The sequence below is a fragment of the Heterodontus francisci genome, chromosome 40, assembly GCF_036365525.1.
Source record: "Heterodontus francisci isolate sHetFra1 chromosome 40, sHetFra1.hap1, whole genome shotgun sequence".
Taxonomy (NCBI): Eukaryota; Metazoa; Chordata; class Chondrichthyes; order Heterodontiformes; family Heterodontidae; genus Heterodontus; species Heterodontus francisci.
The window spans coordinates 16964129-16983777 of record NC_090410.1 but is presented as its reverse complement, the minus strand read 5'-3'; the positions used below and the strand labels follow the sequence as shown (position 1 = coordinate 16983777).

At 44.6% G+C, this 19649-nt stretch overlaps 1 protein-coding gene across 1 annotated transcript in view; it reads right to left on the bottom strand.

The window, feature by feature from the left end:
• Positions 1-19649, bottom strand: part of LOC137353168 (ryanodine receptor 1-like) — a 535610-nt gene that overhangs the window by 49946 nt on the left and 466015 nt on the right. Inside the window, exons 92-94 of the mRNA XM_068019216.1 lie at positions 9071-9152; positions 3041-4335; positions 2440-2507 (exon numbers count right to left, since the gene is read on the bottom strand). Coding sequence (XP_067875317.1) covers positions 2440-2507; positions 3041-4335; positions 9071-9152 — 1445 coding nt within the window. The remainder of the gene's footprint in view (positions 1-2439; positions 2508-3040; positions 4336-9070; positions 9153-19649) is intronic.

The following is a 19649-nucleotide window of genomic DNA, read 5'->3' as shown; positions in this document are numbered from 1 at the left end:
ACAGTATTATTAGGTTTTAAAAACTATGATCTTTAATGCATAATCTCACACCAAATCTGCCCAGCACAAGTCGGGATGGACAATAAATGCTGGCCTGGCCAGTGACGCCCGCATCACCTGAACAAATAGAAAAAGCAGCCGGGGTCTTGGTTACCATGAAATCAAGGAACCCAGATCAAAGACCCTTTGAAAGCAGAGTACAAAGTTTTAACACCTGATGGACAATGAGTTTCGCGCTCCCAGACTCTCAGATTGTAAACCGGAAGCCGGGGCTCAAAATGCAAATTCGAGTTGCAATTGCTAACACCTGAAAACAAAGGAAGGCCCAGGTGGCTTTGATATGGCCAGACTTATGGACTCTGAATATTGTAAAAGGAAAACAACTATCGAATTTATCCAGAATCAAAAGTCAACAGGCTTTCCTAAGTCTGTAGGCTGTAAGGAAGAAAGGAAGACACAAAGAAACCAGCAGGAGCTGCACAGCCTCAGAAGAGAGAAAACAACTGCTCTCAAAATACTAATACAGTGAAAGGCTGCTAAGATTTGAACCTGGTTCAAAGGCTTGTGGTTTGGGGAGGAGAAAAGACCAACAGGGTCACCAGAGATGGCCTTATTAACAGAACAGAATGAGTGTGCTTGGAATACGTGAGTGAAGAGGACGTTGGCTTTGTGAAGGACACTGAAAGATTCAAAGCATTGAAACTGGGTGGAGTTGGGACTTTTAACTGCAAGATACTGATGAGAACACTGTGTAACATATAAACGTTGTATGGGATTTCCAAGTGTGTTAATCAGTTAATAGGAAATGCCTTTCTCTGTAATTTAGTGTATTAGCTACCTACTAAGTACTGTTTAGTTAATGTTGATTTTTAGTTTAGTTGTAATAATAAGTCTTAAAACATGAAATCTTGTTGTCTAATTCTTTAATTGGTCTGGGGAGTTCATATCTCTTGTTTTAAAGTTCATATCTCGTTTTAAAGTTAACGGTCTCTACTGAGGTCATAACACTATCATCAGGTCTCTGGCACTATTCTCTTTTCTATTGGATGTTTTTTTTTAAATACCTGACCACTGACAATTCTTCCCTAGTTTCTTTGTGTTTGTGTGGATGCAATTCATCTAGAGCAGGTGCTTTATCCTCTCCAAGTTTGACCAGTTTATCAAATATCTCCCTCCTTTCTGTCTTAAATACTTATCAAAATGTAAACATCAATCTGCAAAGATAAAGGGTACTCTTCTGTGGTTTGCATGAAGCCACACTATTGGAACAAAGCAGAGTGAACTTTGCTTGCCTTCACCTGACCTGGAAATATGTCGGACTGACATAGGATGACTAGTGCTTAAACCTGAGTGACAAAAAAAAGATAAAAATAATCTATTATGTTATAAATAGTGAGTAACATCAAGATTGAAAAGCTTGCTGTAAAATGACCAATCGATTACCATGGAGCTAAGCCTAACATAACATGACAGAATACAATGCAATCTCAAATATCAGGTAAAATTCCCTGTACTGTGAATCCTGGTTGGCCAGTCGAGCAAGAGGAGAAATCTGTCGCTGAGCAAACATTTCAGACATCCAGCACCCATAATGAGAAAGATTTTCCTTCCTCCCCTCTGAACAAGATTTTGACGTTCTACTCCTCACCTTCCCGCTTGTTGCATTTCCCATTTTGACCAAGGTGCTGGCTGCCAGTCAGTCCTCTCCCAATATTGCAGATCCCCTTCACAGACTTACCCCTACTCCACATCGATTTGCTTTAAACAGTAAGTAACCCACTCCCTCAGTGCATTTCCGATCCAAACCACATCCCTTCCCTACAGGGGTGGGGGGAGCGGAGGTCTGGGGAGCGGGCAGAGAGCAGGGGTGGGGGGAGAGGGGGTCTGGGGAGCGGGTAGAGAGCGCGGCCGAAGACCTTGCTGGTCGCGGGTGCGCTCTCCTCCTTCCCCCCCCCCCGTCGCCCGCTTCCGACCAACGCCGCCCGCCTGCTCGCTCACAGCCCCCCCCACAACCGCTCGCTCCCCGCACAACCCCTCCGCCCCCGGCCCGCTCGCTCCCCCACTCCCCGGCCCGCTCGCTTCTCTCCCCACCCCCCCACTCCCTCCCCGGCCCGCTCGCTCCCCCCGCCACTCCCATCGGCTCTTGTGTGCTGCCATGTGTTTAGGTTGCCATCGTGTGATTTCTTGAGCAGCCCCACCTTTAATCCTGGCAGCTGCCTGACGTCGCAGACTGAGACGTTTTAGTGGCACAGGCTGCATTTGCTCATGTGCCATTGCAACGCCACCTAGTGGTGGCGTTGTCAGCAAACACAGCCATTTTTAAATGATCTATAGAGGGGCAAGAAAAGCAAACATTTTTATTTTGCTGATATAAACTGGCATTTCTACATGCTTATCCATTGCCATTCTGTGCAAAACACTAACGCTAAAAAGACTTACTCTGCTTTCTCAGCTTCAGTCTTGAGTTGATCTTCTGCCTTGGCTTCGAACTGAGCTTCGATCTGTTGCTGATATAAGGTAAAAGCTCATTTTACAATTGGAACAATAATCTGTACAGTGGGAGTTGGCATCGGAATGAAAACACTTGACAGAGGTCTAAATGATGGCCTCTGATAAAACAGTGGTTAGAGGAATGTAATATGAACATGTCAAGAGTTCATCTACGCACAGTAATTGAGAGATTGTGGTGGGTATTGCAATTTTCTTTGCTCGACCTCCACCAGCCAACAGCCATTTGATTTTTTTTAATTCAAGATTCTGGCATTTAGGTTTTATTTTGACAGGAAAGTCTAATAAGTTGGAGAGGAAAAATAAAGTGCAGCCTCAATACTTACAGCTTATTTGTTTTTCATTTTGAGGTGTTATTTTCTCATTCAATGCCATGAGCATATTATTTAACTGTTAATTCAAGTAGGAAGGAAAAAGCACTGGTAACAGATATTACATGATTGCTGTTTAAAGTTTGTTATCTTTAGGGAGAAATTAAATACGAGACTTGGCTTTGATATTTTTCAAGCTGAAAAAACTGCAAGATACTTACCCTCACTTTCCTGAAACTTGGCGGTGTTCCCTCGGGGGTTGGGGGTTCAACTGGCGTGGATTCCACAATGTCACCAAGTCCCAGGTTGGATTCCGGTGAGCTCATCCTGAACTGGCCGCTCTCCCTCTTTGCATCGGGCTTCTCAGACATTTCCTCTTCTTTAGTTTGATCTTCAAACTCTGATTGGATGGTCATTTCCTCAACCTCTGCCTTGCTAATGTCAGGAAGATCAGCATGGACCTCGTCCTGTGTAGGATCAGGCATACTAGCCAGGAGTTCAGTGACTGTCAGATGTTTGGCCCCTTCAACTAAGCCACCTCCAAACAAGGTATTCCATATTATCATGAAGAAACCACTGCAGATGCTATAGATAAATTGCAAAATGCCTATTAACAAAGTCCAAAAGAAGGTCACTAGGGCCATCACCATCTCTCTAATTGTCATCTTCTTTATTTTTCTGTACTTTTTTCTTATATTCTTAAAGGTGAATATTTTAAAAAAATCGACAACACTGCTAAGGAATCCTGCAAAGGCAGATGGTGCCTCAGCTGGAGGAGATACTTTCTCAGCCTCTATGCCTTCAATATTCTCCCCTTCCTCTTCTTCATCTTCTGACTTTTCTCCCTCATCTGTTTCCGAGATCTTTGAAGCAATCTGCATTTCAAAGATGGTATCCTCACAGAAGTTGACAAAGAGCTCCATCTTTTCAGATTCTCCACCTTCATTCACCACATCAAAGATAAACTGTCGTTTAGACTCTTTGACTTGAGGCATTTCCCACTGAGTTTTATTGGCCTCACTAATCTCAAAGTAAATACGCTCTATCTTCTTACTGGCACCCATGATCTCAATGCGGCCTAAGAAAGGCTGGAAATAGCTGAGGATGCTCTCTGCTAAAGCCAAGAAGTTTTGTAGCCTTGTGTCATGAGGCACATGTTCGGACAAGTTAGTGAGTAACACAGCTACGTTAAAACCAATGTCCTTGGCTGGTTCTTGAAACCGGTCTGCAAATTCTTCATAGTTTATCATTTCATTCTCATCTGCTTCTGAGCATGATAGTAAGAACTGGATCTCAGAAGGTGTGTATTGTTTCTGGCTGTCCATTGCCTTCTGGAAGTCCTTCTTTGAGATAAGCCCTCTGGGGTCAGTCACATAATCTTTGAATGCATCAGAAGCCACAATGTCCTTCAGTTTCAAGAACATATCAAAAAACTTTAGGATCATTTCAACATTGCTAGATGACTCGACCAACATATCCACCATTTGTTTAGCGATAGTTCCATTCACAACATTTCCTGAAAATAACAAAATTAGGAGATACATCATAGCTTCGAAAAATGAAGTGTTTCTAGTTGCAGTTCAAGCCTGAAGAAAAAAAATCTATTGTTGCTTCACGCTATTCTTTTTTAAGTGTGCATTTGTTATGTAGACCATCTAAAATGTAGTATAATGGTTAAATTTTACTAATAGAACTACAAAACATCTTACATAAACCAGGATACTATGCATACATTTATGTCACAGTAAGAAACAATAACCCTATCAAAATGTTCACACAGAAGTCACAGGAGAGGAACAAGTTCTTTACGTCCATCATTCAAACCTGAGAGACTGAAATACTAATCATAGAAAAGATTCACGAGAATGGTTCCAGTGATGAGGAATGTCACATATGGAGACAGACTGGAGAAGTTGGGACTGTTTTCCTTGGAGAAGAGAAGGTTGAGATTTGATAGAGGTATTCAAAATCATGAAGGGTCTGGACAGAGTGGATAGGGAAAAACCGTTCCCACTCATGAAAGGGTAGAACGAGGGGGCACAGATTGAAAGTGATTGGAGAAAGAAACAAATACAACATGAGGAAAAACTTCTTCATGCAGCGAGTGGTTAGGATCTGGAATGCACTGTCTGTGAGTGTGGTGGAGGCATTCAAAAGGGATTTAGACTGTTATCTGAAAAGAAAGATGTGCAGGGTTATGGGGAGAAAGCAGAGGAATGGCATTAAGTGAATTACTCAGAGCCAGTGCAGACACATCATCAGTGAGAAAGGTGATTAAAAACCTCTACCTACCCATAGTGCAAATTAAAAAGTGTAAAGAACATCTAAAACTATGTGCAGCAGCTCGAATGTCGTTATTTCAGTCCAGTTTCTAATCCATAAATCCACACCATTCCTTCTGTGCTGTAACAATTCTGTGATTTTGTGACACATTATTCAGTATTGCTTGATATTCTAACTGCAAGTATAACATTGCAGTCATTCTAATGGTTTGTAGAAGTTCACAGGCTCAGTTTTGAATAGACTTAATAGATTCTAAAATTGAGAGTGTGGAAGAAACTTAAACAAAACTTGTGGCTGTTTTTGACAAGAAAGACTTCCAGTGCTAAGCAGAGATACTTAACTTAGGAGCTGGAATGACCAACATTGCGAAAAAACAAATGGTTGCCCACGGATACTTCAAATGAAAAGGAACTTTAATAAAATGTGAAATTATCTGGCACTGAAATGACAAAATGACTTGAAAAGACATCAAAAGAAACTGGGGGAGCAACATGAAGCTTTTGGATTTTTCTATAGTATGGTGTCCACTGATTTGAGGGGAGGGGAAGAGAATGTTAACTGACCCCAGTCTTCAAAAATATAAAATTCCATTTCTTTTCTCATTCCCTCCATCCCAGATGCAGCTCACATGCTCAAACAGTAATATTTTTTGTGGACTCACTTTGGGTTACTGGTTAAAATTATTCATTTTTTTAAAAACAAAATCACTGTTCCCACATAAGCCCGCTGCTTGACAGTTTCCCCAACCAGTCCCTGGGCAGCAGCCAAGGTTAAGATGGGAGAAATACAGTGTGGTGGTCATATTTTCACGCTCCCATTGTTTGTAAATGTTTAGGATACTTTGTGGAACCAAGGCACAAGGTTGCAAGATTCATAGAAAATAGGAGCAGGAGTAGGCCATTCGGCCCTTCGAGCCTGCTCCGCCATTCATTATGATCATGGCTGATCATCCAACTCAGTAGCCTGTTCCCGCTTTCGCTCCATATCCTTTGATCCCTTTAGATCCAAGAGCTATATCTAACTCCTTCTTGAAAACATACAATGTTTTGGCCTCAACTGCTTTCTGTGGTAGTGAATTCCACAGGCTCACCACTCTCTAGGTGAAGAAATTTCTCCTCATGTCAGTCCTGAAAGGTTTACCCCGTATACTTAAGACTATGACCCCTGGTTCTGGACTCCCCCACCATCGGGAACATCCTTCCTGCACCTACCCTGTCAAGTCCTGTTAGACTTTTATAGGTTTCTATGAGATCCCCCCTCACTCTTCTGAAATCCAGCGAATATAATCCTAACCGACTCAATCTCTCCTCATACGTCAGTCCCAAAATCCCAGGAATCAGTCTGGTAAACCTTCGCTGCACTCTCTCTTTAGTTTAGTTTAGATTTAGTTTAGAGATACAGCACTGAAACAGGCCCTTCGGCCCACCGAGTCTGTGCCGACCATCAACCACCCAGTTATACTAATCCTACACTAATCCCATATTCCTACCACATCCCCACCTGTCCCTATATTTCCCTACCACCTACCTATACTAGGGGCAATTTATAATGGCCAATTTACCTACCAACCTGCAAGTCTTTTGGCTGTGGGAGGAAACCGGAGCACCCGGAGAAAACCCACGCAGACACAGGGAGAACTTGCAAACTCCACACAGGCAGTACCCAGAATTGAACCCGGGTCGCTGGAGCTGTGAGGCTGCAGTGCTAACCACTGCGCCGCCCATAGCAAGAACATCCTTCCTCAGATAAGGAGACCAAGACTGCACACAATATTCCAGGTGTGGCCTCACCAAGGCCTTGTATAATTGCAGCAAGACATCCCTGCTCCTGTACTCGAATCCTCTCGCTATGAAGCCCAACATACCATTTGCCTTTTTTATCGCCTGTTGCACCTGCATGCTTACCTTCAACGACTGGTGTACGAGAACATCCAGGTCTCGCTGCATATTCCCCTCTCTGTTTATAGCCGTTCAAATAATAATCCGCCTTCCTGTTTTAGCTACCAAAGTGGATAACCTCACATTTATCCACATTATACAACATCTGCCATGCATTAGCCCACTCACGCAACTTGTCCAAATCACCCTGTAGCCTCTCTGCATCCTCCTCACAACTCGCCCTCCCACCCAGTTTTGTGTCATCTGCAAATCTGGAGATATTACATTTAGTTCCCTCATCTAAATCATCAATGTATATTGTGAATAGCTGGGGCCCTAACAACGATTCCTGCGGTACCCCGCTAGTCACTGCCTGCCATTCGGAAAAAGATGCACTTATCCCTACTCTTTGTTTCCTGTCCGCCAATCAATTTTCTATCCATCGCAATACACTACCCCCAATCCCATGCGCTTTAATTTTACATGCTGATCTCTTATGTGGGACTTTGTCGAAAGCCTTCTGAAAGTCCAAATAAACCACATCCACTGGCTCCCCCTAATCAACTCTACTAGTTACATCCTCAAATAATTCTAGTAGATTTGTCAAGCATGATTTCCCCTTTCGTCCATCCATGCTGACTCTGCCGGATTCTACCACTGTTCTCTGTGCTCTGCTATAAAATCTTTGATAATGGACTCTAGAATTTTCCCCACTACTGACGTCAGGCTGACTGGTCTATAATTCCCTGCTTTCTCTCTACCACCCTTTTGAAATAGTGGGGTTACATTAGCTACCCTCCAAGCTGTAGGAACTGTTCCAGAGTTTATAGAATCTTGGCAGATGACCACCAATGCATCCATTATTTATGGGCCACTTCCTTAAGTACTCTGTTAATTGTTAGGGAAGGGTGCATGGGAGCCTGGTGGTGGGTAACAAACTCAGCAAAGCCATGAACATGGAGGCTCTGCCAATCTTAACTTCAGGACCTCATTTAAATAAATCTATAGTGTCCCCTACGACAACCAGCCACATTGAACATGTTGGTGGTGGACAGAACTGTGCATCTAAAGGCAAGAAGCCACAGCCAGGGGCCTTTGTGAACAGTCCCCAGCAAATCAGTGGGAGGTGGAGATTCTGGACAGGCATTAGGAAAGGTGGAAGGTTCTGGGAAATAATTGGGATAAGAAAGACGACTCTGGCTACCATCGGGAGGGGAGAGGAGTGAAGGATCTGTCAAATATCCCTTGGTTTTCGCTGCCTGGGAAGTCTAGGACTAGAGAGCATAGTCTAAAAATTAGAGCAAAGCCTTTCAGAAGGGAAGTTAGAAAACACTTCTACACACAAAAGATGGTAGAAATTTGGAACTCTCTTCTGCAAATGGCAATTAATGCTAAATCAACTATTAATTTTAAAGCTGAGTGATAGATTTTTGATAACCAAAGGTATTAAGGGGCATGGGGCTAAGACAGGTATATGAACTTAGGTCACAGATCAACCATGAATAGCAGAACAGGCTCAAGGGGTTGTGTGAATCACATTATTTAACTGTCCCCCTTGATAACCCGCACCACACCCTCCCCACCAGCTCAGTTTCTGCCATTTGGGGGAAGTTAAAATTGGGCCTGGGTGTCATTTTTTCAAATAAGGTCAATAAAGTAAACAGGAAATTCAGGAGGAACGATTTTGCTAAAATGTGCGGGGAAACAAGAAACCTTAATGGACTTCAAGAAGGAAACAGATTCTGGTCAATAAATGGGATTCAAGATTATTAGAAATGGGGATAGGTGTGCTAGATGGACTGAAGGACTTCTCCTGCTTGACATGATATTATATGGCATCAAATGAAGTCAATGTTTTAAATCATTTTGCATGCAAATATGATTAGAACAATATTCTCAAGTATCTTTTTAGTCATGGTGTTCAGTAGTAGTACAACTTGTCTTAATATATATATAAGGTCTGGTTATGAAGGGAGTGGTTAATTCATGATAGACAATAGAAGAAAGAGCTTGTTTAGCTTGTTCTATGTTTTCATATAATCTGAGCATTCTTCCCCCATTCCAGCCCATTGAATATACCATTGTATTTACCTTCCAGTAAAGAGAGCAGCATCACCACCATGTCTTTCTGCAAGTCCAGAAGCTCCTTCAACAATTCAATCTGGCTAGAATCCTGTCAATAAATGTAAAAATATTAGGATAGGACTACCAGTTAAATGAAAGATTATCAACATTCCATCTGAATGAAAAAAAAAAGTATCATTTAGTTAGATTTTACAGCACTAATGAGGATTGGATGGGATGACAAGCAGCTTTATTAAATAATTTTCCTGGGTAGTTAAACTAGTTGGAGATAGTAAAGCAACTTCTTACACTGAATTAAGCATTCAAAATAATAAAAATACACAAAACAGACATAGTAAAACTGTTACTGAGGCTTAAGTAACATCTCTGATGGTGACTCATGATGGTTTGCCTTCTGGTAAGAATTCTACTAACGCACTAACAAAAATGTTTGAAAACAATATGGAGGTTAATGCCCTCTTAGCAAACAGAGATTGTGTCAAGTGAGAGTTAATTTTTGCTCCTTTTAAAAAAAAAAGTACACTCACGGGAACACACAATTCTACTCAGTGCATAGCTGAGCATTCTGCTAACTCACAACTGAGAGCTGATCAGAACACATGCAATAATGCTCCGAGGCACTCACTGATTATTACAATTAATGCTTTTAATGTAGAAAAAACGCATCCATTAGTGCTTCAGAGAGGTTTAAGGAAAAATGGGAGTTTTAAGGCGGAGAGGAAGATGGAGAGGTTCCAGAAAGCAGATCCAGGTGGCGAAACGAGTGGCTACAAATGGTGGGATGTAAGGAGGATGTGGCCAAGGTCAGAGGAACAGAGTTTGGGGGGAAAGAATTGTAGGGTTGGAAGAAGTTGCATCGATCATGAGGGGTGCAGCTATCAAAAGATTTAAACAAGGATATGAATTTTAATTTGAGGCTTTAGGGGACTGGGAGCCAATGTAGATCATCAAGGATGGAGATGAAGAGTGAGTGGAACCTAGTGTGGGATAGGATACAGACAGCAGAGATTTGTATGAGCCAAGTTTATGGAACGTGAAAGATCAGCCAACATAACACTGAAATAATTCAGCCTGGAGGTGATAAAGGCATTTAAATAATGCTCAGTGTGCCAGTCCAGCTGTGCAGTGTTAAGAGAGTGGTCAAGGAGAGGTTAGTTCACTGAAGAGACCTATTAGATTACCTGTCAAGAAGGAACTGCAATATGTTCTCCATCAATCAGATGATCAATGAGAAATAAAAGAGGATTCACTACCTGTGGGCTGCCATTTTCTGGAGGATGCATTGGGAGTGTGAAAATACAAAATTCCCCCACTGAGTCAATCCTGCCACAATTGGTGTTTGATTTGAAGAGAAGTGTCATGATAAGCAATGAAGATGCTACAGCTGCCTATCGAAGGAGTTGGCAGGTATAAGGCACGTTTGCCTATGTAGTTATACACAAGAGTATTTTCAATCTAAATAAATCCATTAATGCACACAAAGTGGTGAACAAAAGAAGTAACAGGGATATTATGGAAATATTAGAATAGGCTACAAAAGGGAGATTTGCAAAGCTACACCCAGGAAAGACTGATGATTAACTACTTAGAATTTATAATGTAAAAGTACTCCCTTTGCTAACTGAAGATTCAATATTTGACAATTTATCTTATTATGCCTAACAAGAGATACAGTCGTCTTCAGTCTTTGTTTTTCTTTGAATGCATACTGTTCTTTCCTTTGCAGAACATAGCAGCCTTCAATAGGCATCAGTATGGATTACTGGCAAGATTTACGGGACTTGGTGGGGCCGCAGTCAGAGAAGCAGAACCGGGAGGTGAAGGCACTCTTGGTCTGAACTCATTTGCCGCCGCGATCGAGCGCTAACTGTCCAATTAGTGGCCTGCCAGTGGACATTTGAAAAAAAAGGCATGCGTGGGTGGGAGTGTCAGTGTTGGCGGGACAAGAGCCAGAAGAAGGTGCTGACAGCCAGTTTAAATGGCGCCAGCACCTTTAGTGGCTCTGAGAAGGCTGCAGGTTCCTTGGAGGAAAGTAAGAGGAGTAGGAAGCTTAAGTAAGGAAAGTATGGACCAGGCTGATTGGAACTGAGCTTGCTTCTGACTGGCGACCCACCAGACCGTTAGGCATCCCACCGTGACCCCTTTTGAGGACCAGTAGCCGCTTGTGGCCATGCCAGACAGAATAACCTGGGTGGCCCCACAGTTCACTGGTGACTTCCTGCATGTCCTCCTCCAGGCGACTGAAGCAAGGCAGGAGGTCCTGTTCCCACAGGATAGGAGGAGGAGACCTCTCCAGATCATTAAGGTGGCCTGGATGGAGGTTGCAGGGGAAATCAGCAGCAGTGGGGTTGTGAGGAGAATCTGAATGCAGTGCCGCAAGTGGTGAGTTGCAAACATCAGTCCTCGTTGCTTTGTACTCAGATGGGTGGGTATACAGGTTTTGATGTTGGAAAGTGGAAGTCCTCCAGATCAAGGGAATGGCTGCAGCTCTGTCATGGGGCATATGTCTGGCACAACTGACCCGCACAAAGGTGCAGACGTGTGCCAGTTCTATATTTGCATGGTAATAGTCCCAGAGGCAGCATGTAGTAAGAGTGATGAGTGGGTGGTGTTTCAGGTCCAATAACTGAAATGATTTTCATGCGTCTGCACAAGAGAAGAGGGCACAGAATTCCCTGCAAGGGCACGGACCGGTGCCAGCATTCCCATGCTGGCAATTCTTATACCTGTGGAGGAGGAGGCACTGCTACTGGCTGGTGAGCACGGAGGCCAGTCAGTCACAGACGGCGAAGCTGGAGCACCTAGCCAGGAGGGCAAGTTCCCCAGATTATGGGCACAGGGGACAGCAACAAACTATCATGAAGGTTCATCACGCATTCAAAGACACAGACATGTGGCCAAACTGTAGCCAAAGACATGTCCTTCAGTCTGGAGTGTCGCACAGACCTGATCTTTCTGTTTTCTACAGCAGGTGAATCCCAGACATTGCCAGGCTACATCTCCAGCGGGTGTCTGACCACTTCTGAGGAGGCGGCGGTGTGGACCTCAGAGGGTGCAGTGACACATCCTTGCCCTGCACTGATTACCAGCTCAGATATATTGACCTTGGTTGGGCAAATTGCGCATACAGATTCGTGGTCACAACCTTGTTCTAGCACTGCTCAAGTGCCGGACCAGCTGCCAGGGGCAGGTGCAGCCAAGATCTCTGATACTCGAAGGACTGTGGGAGACCAGGCCAGTGCTGCGTCCCATGCTGATGACGAGCCTCTGAAGTCACTCATTGGACGGCAGATGCTACAGGTAAAGCGTGAGGTGCGTGAAGATCTGGCGGAGATACCAGAGGGTAAGCATGCTCTGGCACGGACTGTGGAGGAATCCATCAAACCATGAGTGCTGCCATGTCCCTTTCATCTGCACGACTGGCTTCCTCCATTGAGAGACTAGCAACTGTAATGGAGAGCCAGCTCCAGCAGACCAACATGTGGCTCTCTGAGATTCGCGCAGACCTGCACACCAACGTATTGCTAGTGAGCTCCATGCATCATTTTCAATGTGAGAGAGGGACGAGACACCTGGGGTCTCCTCCAGGTGCTCATCCTTCTCAGGTCAGCAGGGAGGCTCAAATGTGTTTCGTGACAGCAGAGGAGGAGCAGCAGTCTGCAGCTGGGGGTTCCTCGACAGCGGCTCCTCGGCCCCTCTGCCAATGACACCAGTGCCTCAAACTGCCAGGATGACAGAGGATTCACGTCAATATGCTGGGGCCCTCAGGAAGCCAGAGGATAGCCGGCAAGGTCAGCCCAAGCCATGAGGCAGCCTGATCAGTCACCTGCCTCTGCTGTAGTTGGCAGCGAAGGGGGATCGACACGTAGGATTTAACAAATCACTGTAACTGCACTTTGGTTTCCCTGGTGTGATTTTGATTAATGTTAATATATGTATAATCTCATATGAGCTTTATTAAATTTCTCTTTTTGCTTATGAATGTCTCAAAGAAGTGATGTACACAGCAATATAGAGACATGGGGGAGTGGCACCAATGGGCCATGGTGTACGAGAAATGAAAAGATGGACCATTGCCAATGCGATAAGCGCTGATAGGTGAGTGCTTTTGCGGTTCCAGCAGATGTGAATGCCTGCAGTGAGATTTACATGTCCATCGTTGCCAGACTATATGGCTTATGAACTTCAGATAGGAGAAATGCCTAAGTATTAGAGCCTCCCTGGCACCCAACTTCTGAGAACCTCCAAGTGCTTGCCCAGGCTATCCAGGTGGCTGTACCTCCTCTTCAGCAGACCCTTCACCCTCCTTGTCTGAGGATGCCTTGTGTTGCACCATGTCCTCAGCAGCCAGAACCTCCCCCCTCTGCAGCGCCAGGTTACATATGGTACTCTTGCTGGTGGATACTGAAGGGCGCCACCTGAGCGATCCAGGCAACTAAATCTCATCTTAAGCAGACTGATGGTCTGCTCAATGGTGACTCTGGTCGTCGCAATGCTTGCATTGTAGCATTCCTCAGCCTCAGTTTGTGGGTTCCTCACAGGTGTCATCAGCCATCTCTTCAGTGGGTAACCCCTGTCGCCAAGTATCCATCCTTGCAGGCACTCAGGGGGGTTGAAAAGTGGTGGCACCTGGTGAGCACATACCTGGAGTATACTTTTGCGGTGGTCACAGACAAGTTGGACATTCATCAAGTGAAATCTCTTATTGTTAATGAAGGCCCCTGGCTGGCCTGCAGGAGCTCTGATGGCCACATGTGTATAGTCAATGACTCCTTCGACCATGGGAAACCCAGCGATGGCGCTGAAGCCTCTTGCTCTCTTGGCCTGACTGTCCACATCAGTTTGAAACTTGATGTACTGTTTTGCACTCCTGAATATGGCATCAGTTACAACCTTTGTGCAGTGATGTTCAGATGATTGTGAGATGCTACACATGTCTCCTGTGGCAGCCTGGAATGAGTCTGATGCGTAGAAGTTAAGTGTGACTGTGATCTTGAAAGCCACCGGCATTGGATGGCCACCCACGCAGTTGGAGCTGACCTCTGTTGCCATCATCTCACACAGAAATGTCACAGTCTCAGACATCTGTAGAAAGCACGACTGCTGCCGGTACACCCTGCATACTGGGAAGCCTCGTCTCCTCACCGGTCTTTGCGCCTGGTCCACTCTGTGGCTATCTGCCCCTTCCCCGTCACTAGGCTGCACCTGCAATTGGCCAGCAGGTCGCGGATGTCTTTGGCCGCTTGCCCGGCAGTTCCTCCCTCACTGGAGACCCTCTTCCAGAATGGACAATGTCCAAGACAGCAGGGTCCCAAAAATGCAATGGGGAGAGCTTTGTATTGCTTACTCCAAGGAAACGCACCACGCCCCACCATAGAAATCTCAACAGCTACGGCCCTACCAGAAGTATCACTCACTCAATTGAGCCCTGGTGAGCTGGCAATATCAGCCCAGAACTTTAAATTCAATGTGACCTCAAAGACACAAGACTGACAAACTCCAGTACCTCAAATGCCTTCATTGGGAGAGCTGTTGATGCTCATTTAAAGCTGCTAAGATTCTGACCACGACCCTCCCACCCTCCCCACAGTGTGGCCTGTGTGCATACTGTATAATGGATTTAAATTGAAGTCTATTGCCTCTTTAATTATCTGAATTGGCCTTTAATTGGCTTTAATCAGATGGCGAGTGGAATTCCCATCTCACCTGCTGTCAGACAACGTAAAATGGCATTCTGGCATCATGACTTGGAGGACCCAATGCAACGTCATCACCCACCATTTTACGCTTCAGCCGCCTCTGAGGACGCCAGATGTTTACAGGTAAAATTCCAGCCAATAGGTTAAAACCTTACCCACTATGAGAAAATCTCAAGCAGATCATAAGCTAGGAGGCCAAAGAGGTTCAGGGACATGCCCAAGTTGGTGAGCATGGCAATGTTTTTAGTTTGTGCTATAATTACATATATTAACCACAATGATTTTGACCTTCACTAGCTTGAAAGTTGTATTAGTGCTTTGTTGCAAGACATAACTTGTTATCAACACAGGATCAATATAAACAAGACAGGGTCCATATATTCATCATGTAGCACCTTTTTCTCACAGATGTTCATATGTTTGTAAACACAGGAAGAGGAATCTGGTACTGCAAGACTGCAATGGACATCTCAGCACTGCCTCATCCTCATAACGTGAGTAGACACTGGTCCAGACCATGACATATTGGAGGGTCTGAGTGAGTTTAACCAAAGAACACAGGGTGACTCATCATCGTGGATGCTGACTAAAGAAGGGCTTGCTACTGCTGAGTGAAGGTGGAGCATGGCCAGGGGCCTTGCTATATTGCCTGTGATTCTCATTTGATAGGGTTACCAGTAAAATTGATACTTCATAAATATCGACTGGTGAACAAGTCACTTGCCTCATTCAACACCAATAATGTAAGCTGGTTTGGATAGTGTTGGCAAATCAGATAGTTGACTGCTAATCATGAATGGAGCATTCAAAAATCCTATTGTGGTATAAATGTTCTCGGTTGCTGCCGGCAGGACTCACCCTCTAAAAGTACATGCATAGAGAAGCACAGATATAGGTAGGTGGCTCTCAAGTTGTCACCAGCCCATTGACTGCATATGTTTTAGTGCATCGAAAGCACACCTATACAGCTAGACCCCCAGAGTTGGTATCTGCTATTCCTGGCATAAAGGCAAATTGCTGGGTTTGAATCCCTTAGAGGTAGACAGTCAGTGGAAACATAAGCAGGTCTGCAGCAGACCTCAAAGGCATCTTATTCTTTCAATAAATCATTGCTCACGAGTAGTACACAAGAATAAGGGGATACCACAACATTAAAAACACATGGATTGCCTGGTCCCCTTTGAGGAGAAAGAATCAGTTTCCTGAATTGGCTACAAATCTGTTTGGTATTGCCTCTCCGTGGAAAGTAAGAAAAAGCTTGCATTTATATAGTTCTTTTCCAGATCACAGAACTTCCCACAGACGATACAAAGGTTGGTCATGTGACTGATCGTGAGGAGGATAGCTGTAGGCTGCAGGAAGATATCTATGGACTGATTGGGTGGGCAGAAAAGTGGCAAATGGAATTCAATCCGGAGAAGTGTGAGGTGATGCATTTGGGGAGGTCAAACAAGGCAAAGGAATACACAATTAATGGGAGAGTACTGAGAGGTGTAGAAGAAGTGAGGGACCCTGGAGTGAACGTCCACAGATTCCTGAAGGTAGCAGGGCAAGTCGATAAGGTGGTTAAGGCGGCATATGTAATCCTTTCCTTTATTAGCAGAGGTATAGAATACAAGAGCAGGGAGGTTATGCTGGAACTGTATAAATCATTGGTTAGGCCACAACTTGAGTACTCTGTGCAATTCTGGTCACCTCGTTACAGGAAGGATGAAATTGCACTAGTGAGGGTACATAGGCGATTTACAAGGATGTTGTCGGACTGGAAAAATGCAGCTATTAGGAAAGATTGGATAAGCTGGGGTTGTTCTCCTTGGAACAGAAAAGGCTGAGGGGAGATTTGATTGAAATGTGCAAAATTGTGTGGGGCCTGGATAGAATGGATGTGATAGGCCTATTTGCCTTAGCAGAGAGGTCAGTGACTAAGGGGCATAGATTTAAAGGGCTGGATTTTAAGCTCCCGCCGGTAGGCAAAGAAAGTGGCTATCCGCAAATGCGGGCTCAAGTGCCGTCATGTTGCCGTGATTCCCTCCGCCCGTCAGCTCATTTAAATACCCCGGTTGGCCCGAACTCCGCCACCCTCGCATCACGTGGAGGGGGTGGGTTCTCCGATGGCAGCAATGGAGTCAGCTGCCTGTAAGCAGGTGCTAGCGGCATTTTTAAAGGGCAGCCAGCCCTGCCGGCAAATTTAAATTTTTAAAGGGAACTACCCCCCCCACAACTTTCAAATCAAAATTCTACTGCCCCATTCCCACCCTTCAATAACAATAAAATTAAGTATCTGCCCTTTCCCCCCAAACACTTTTCAAATATGACCTCCCCCATCTGAACAAAGTTCACAGGTCACCCCTTCCTACATCCCCTACACCAATGACAAAAGTTTGACTCTGTTCCTCCCACCCCTGCATTAAAAATCTCATGTTCCCCCCGCCCCACCACTGTGGCACCTGCGTTCCCCAGATGGGGAAGCGAAGGTGCGGGAGTGCCAGGTGACGCTCTGAAGATCACGGCCCAACCTTGAGCAGGTGAGTACATAAAAATTTAATTTATTTAATTCAGTAACATCCGGGTCCCGTCGCCCAGCCGGGGGAGCCACCATGGATCCTCACTGCCACCGGGAAGATTGGGCCCGGCCCTCCCGACATCGGGCTCCGCTCCCGGAACAGTCCATTGCCACCAACCCACACCCCCCCCCCACCTCCCACGGAGCCCTAAGTTGGGAGCTCTGTAAAATCCCGGCCAAAGTGATTGGTAGAAATATTAGAGGGGAGATAAGAAAAAGATTTTTCACCCAAAGGGTGTTGAGGGTCTGGAACTCACTGCCTGAAAGGGCAGTAGAGGCAAAAAAACCCTCAACTTATTTAAAAGCTGTCTGGATGTGCACATCAAGTGCCATAACCTGCAGGGCTATGGACCAAATACCGGAAGGTGGCATTAGGCTGGGTGGCTCGTTTTTCAGCCAGAGCACACACAATGGGCCAAGAGTCCTCTTTCTGTGCCGTAAAACTTTTATGATTCCAAAGTGCTTTACAGCCAATGAAGTACTTTTGAAGGCGAGTTATTGTTGTGTATATAGGAATTAGAGGAGGGGGAAAGAAGAGGAGGGGGAAAGAAGAGTGTGGATGAATGGGATGAGCCCACTAAGAATTGTGACAAGAATATATGGCCTGATAATTTTTTTCTGAGTGCATAACATGCATAGGTATATTCTCTACTGCAGGGTTGATGGACACAGTACACCGAGGTGCACTGCGCTTGTAAGGCATTTTTCTTCCTCCAGGCAAGTTTCAGAATCCAAGCCCAGTCCACATGCTATTGGTCAGGTGTTTAAGGAAAAATGAGAGAAAATTGGAGAGCAGACCTTCTGGCGGCTGCTGCTGCTAGAGATCAGTATCCTGAAGGCTCCTGTGCTGGAAGTTATCCTGAGACAATGGGGAAGAAGTAAAAATGGTGCTTTGCTCCTAAATCTTCAGTTTTCCCCCAGACTTTCATGGCGATCCTGTGCCAAAGTTGCTCACTGAGCAGATTCCCAGCAAACTGAGGCAGCAGGGTGGAAACACTTCATTAAAATAGCTACAATGGACCTGCTCCTACTACATTGTGCATTGTGGGGAGCCCCAGGTGTCTTGAAAGACCAAGACTCTATCTCTTTTCTCTGTCATGTGCCTGGGGAGCTGTGAGAAAGTAACCCATCTTCAGGAACCAATTTTGCACTCTATTTTCTCCCTTAAACAATTCAGGGACTACCTTTGATTCTGTCAGCAAATGTACATCAAAATACTTGCTAGGATATGAGCTTTCACTTGCATCATTCTTTTGCCAGAGGTCATGTACCATCAGTGCATTTAAGAACAGTAACCCTTTTTGTTCAAAGATACTTAGAAAGATATTTAAGTGGGAAAACAAGTGCTATTAATGGCAGCGTGAATTGAGAGAATGACACACAGCTCAAAAAAACTCTCCAACTGGTACTGCATACAGGTGCTGAACTTTCTGTATTCTATCATTTGGTGTAAGAGGATATATTAATCTATAAATCAGCAGTGAACTGCATACTGACTGATGTTACTGAAGTCTATTGCTGCTGAATGAAGTCTATTGCTGGTGCCTGGAAGCACCCAGAGCAGTGATCATAATCACATAAGTGGCTTCTGGACATTGCTCTTTGGCTACAGGTCAGATGTTCGGAGCTGACACAAGCCCGAGCCTGGGCCACAGGCGAGGCACAGCCCGATGTATACACTGTTTCTCACCGAGATACAGATAATTGACATGTCTACATTACTTGCAGTGCCTCAGGCAGTAGTGAACCCATAAGTCCTCCAGCCTATTCCTCCCTCGCCATGATCTCTTCTTCCTTTTCCTCTGCTATTATGTTCAGCAAAAGATTGTCCTTTGCCAATATTTTCAGAGTTATCTTCCATATGTTCCTGAAAATATTTTCAGGAATCATTCAAAACTAAATTTGAACATTCAAGATGATTTCAGTTGATATAACTATTGAGATTTCTCCATCACCCTAGCTGCACAGAAGGGGACTGTAGCTGACGAGAAGGATATGTCATCCAGGGGCATTTGTTTACTACTTTTACTGGAAAGTCAGGCAGGCTAGAGGACCAGATAGTTGACAAAGCAACACATTACACCTGTTCTGACCGGTGGGAGATGTAGCTCTTTGGGGCAGTATTTTGCTGCCTGATCACATACAAAGAAAAACAATTCAAATTCCACCCAAATATTAAGGCACTACTTATTCAAGCAATAACTGCTTTAACAGAACAAATATTCAGACATTGTTTTTTGTCTTTTCCTTAAAATGTCCCTGAAACTATACTGTCAAATTAAAAGCATCATCATTTAAAGAAAAGGATCATAGGAGTTTGGTT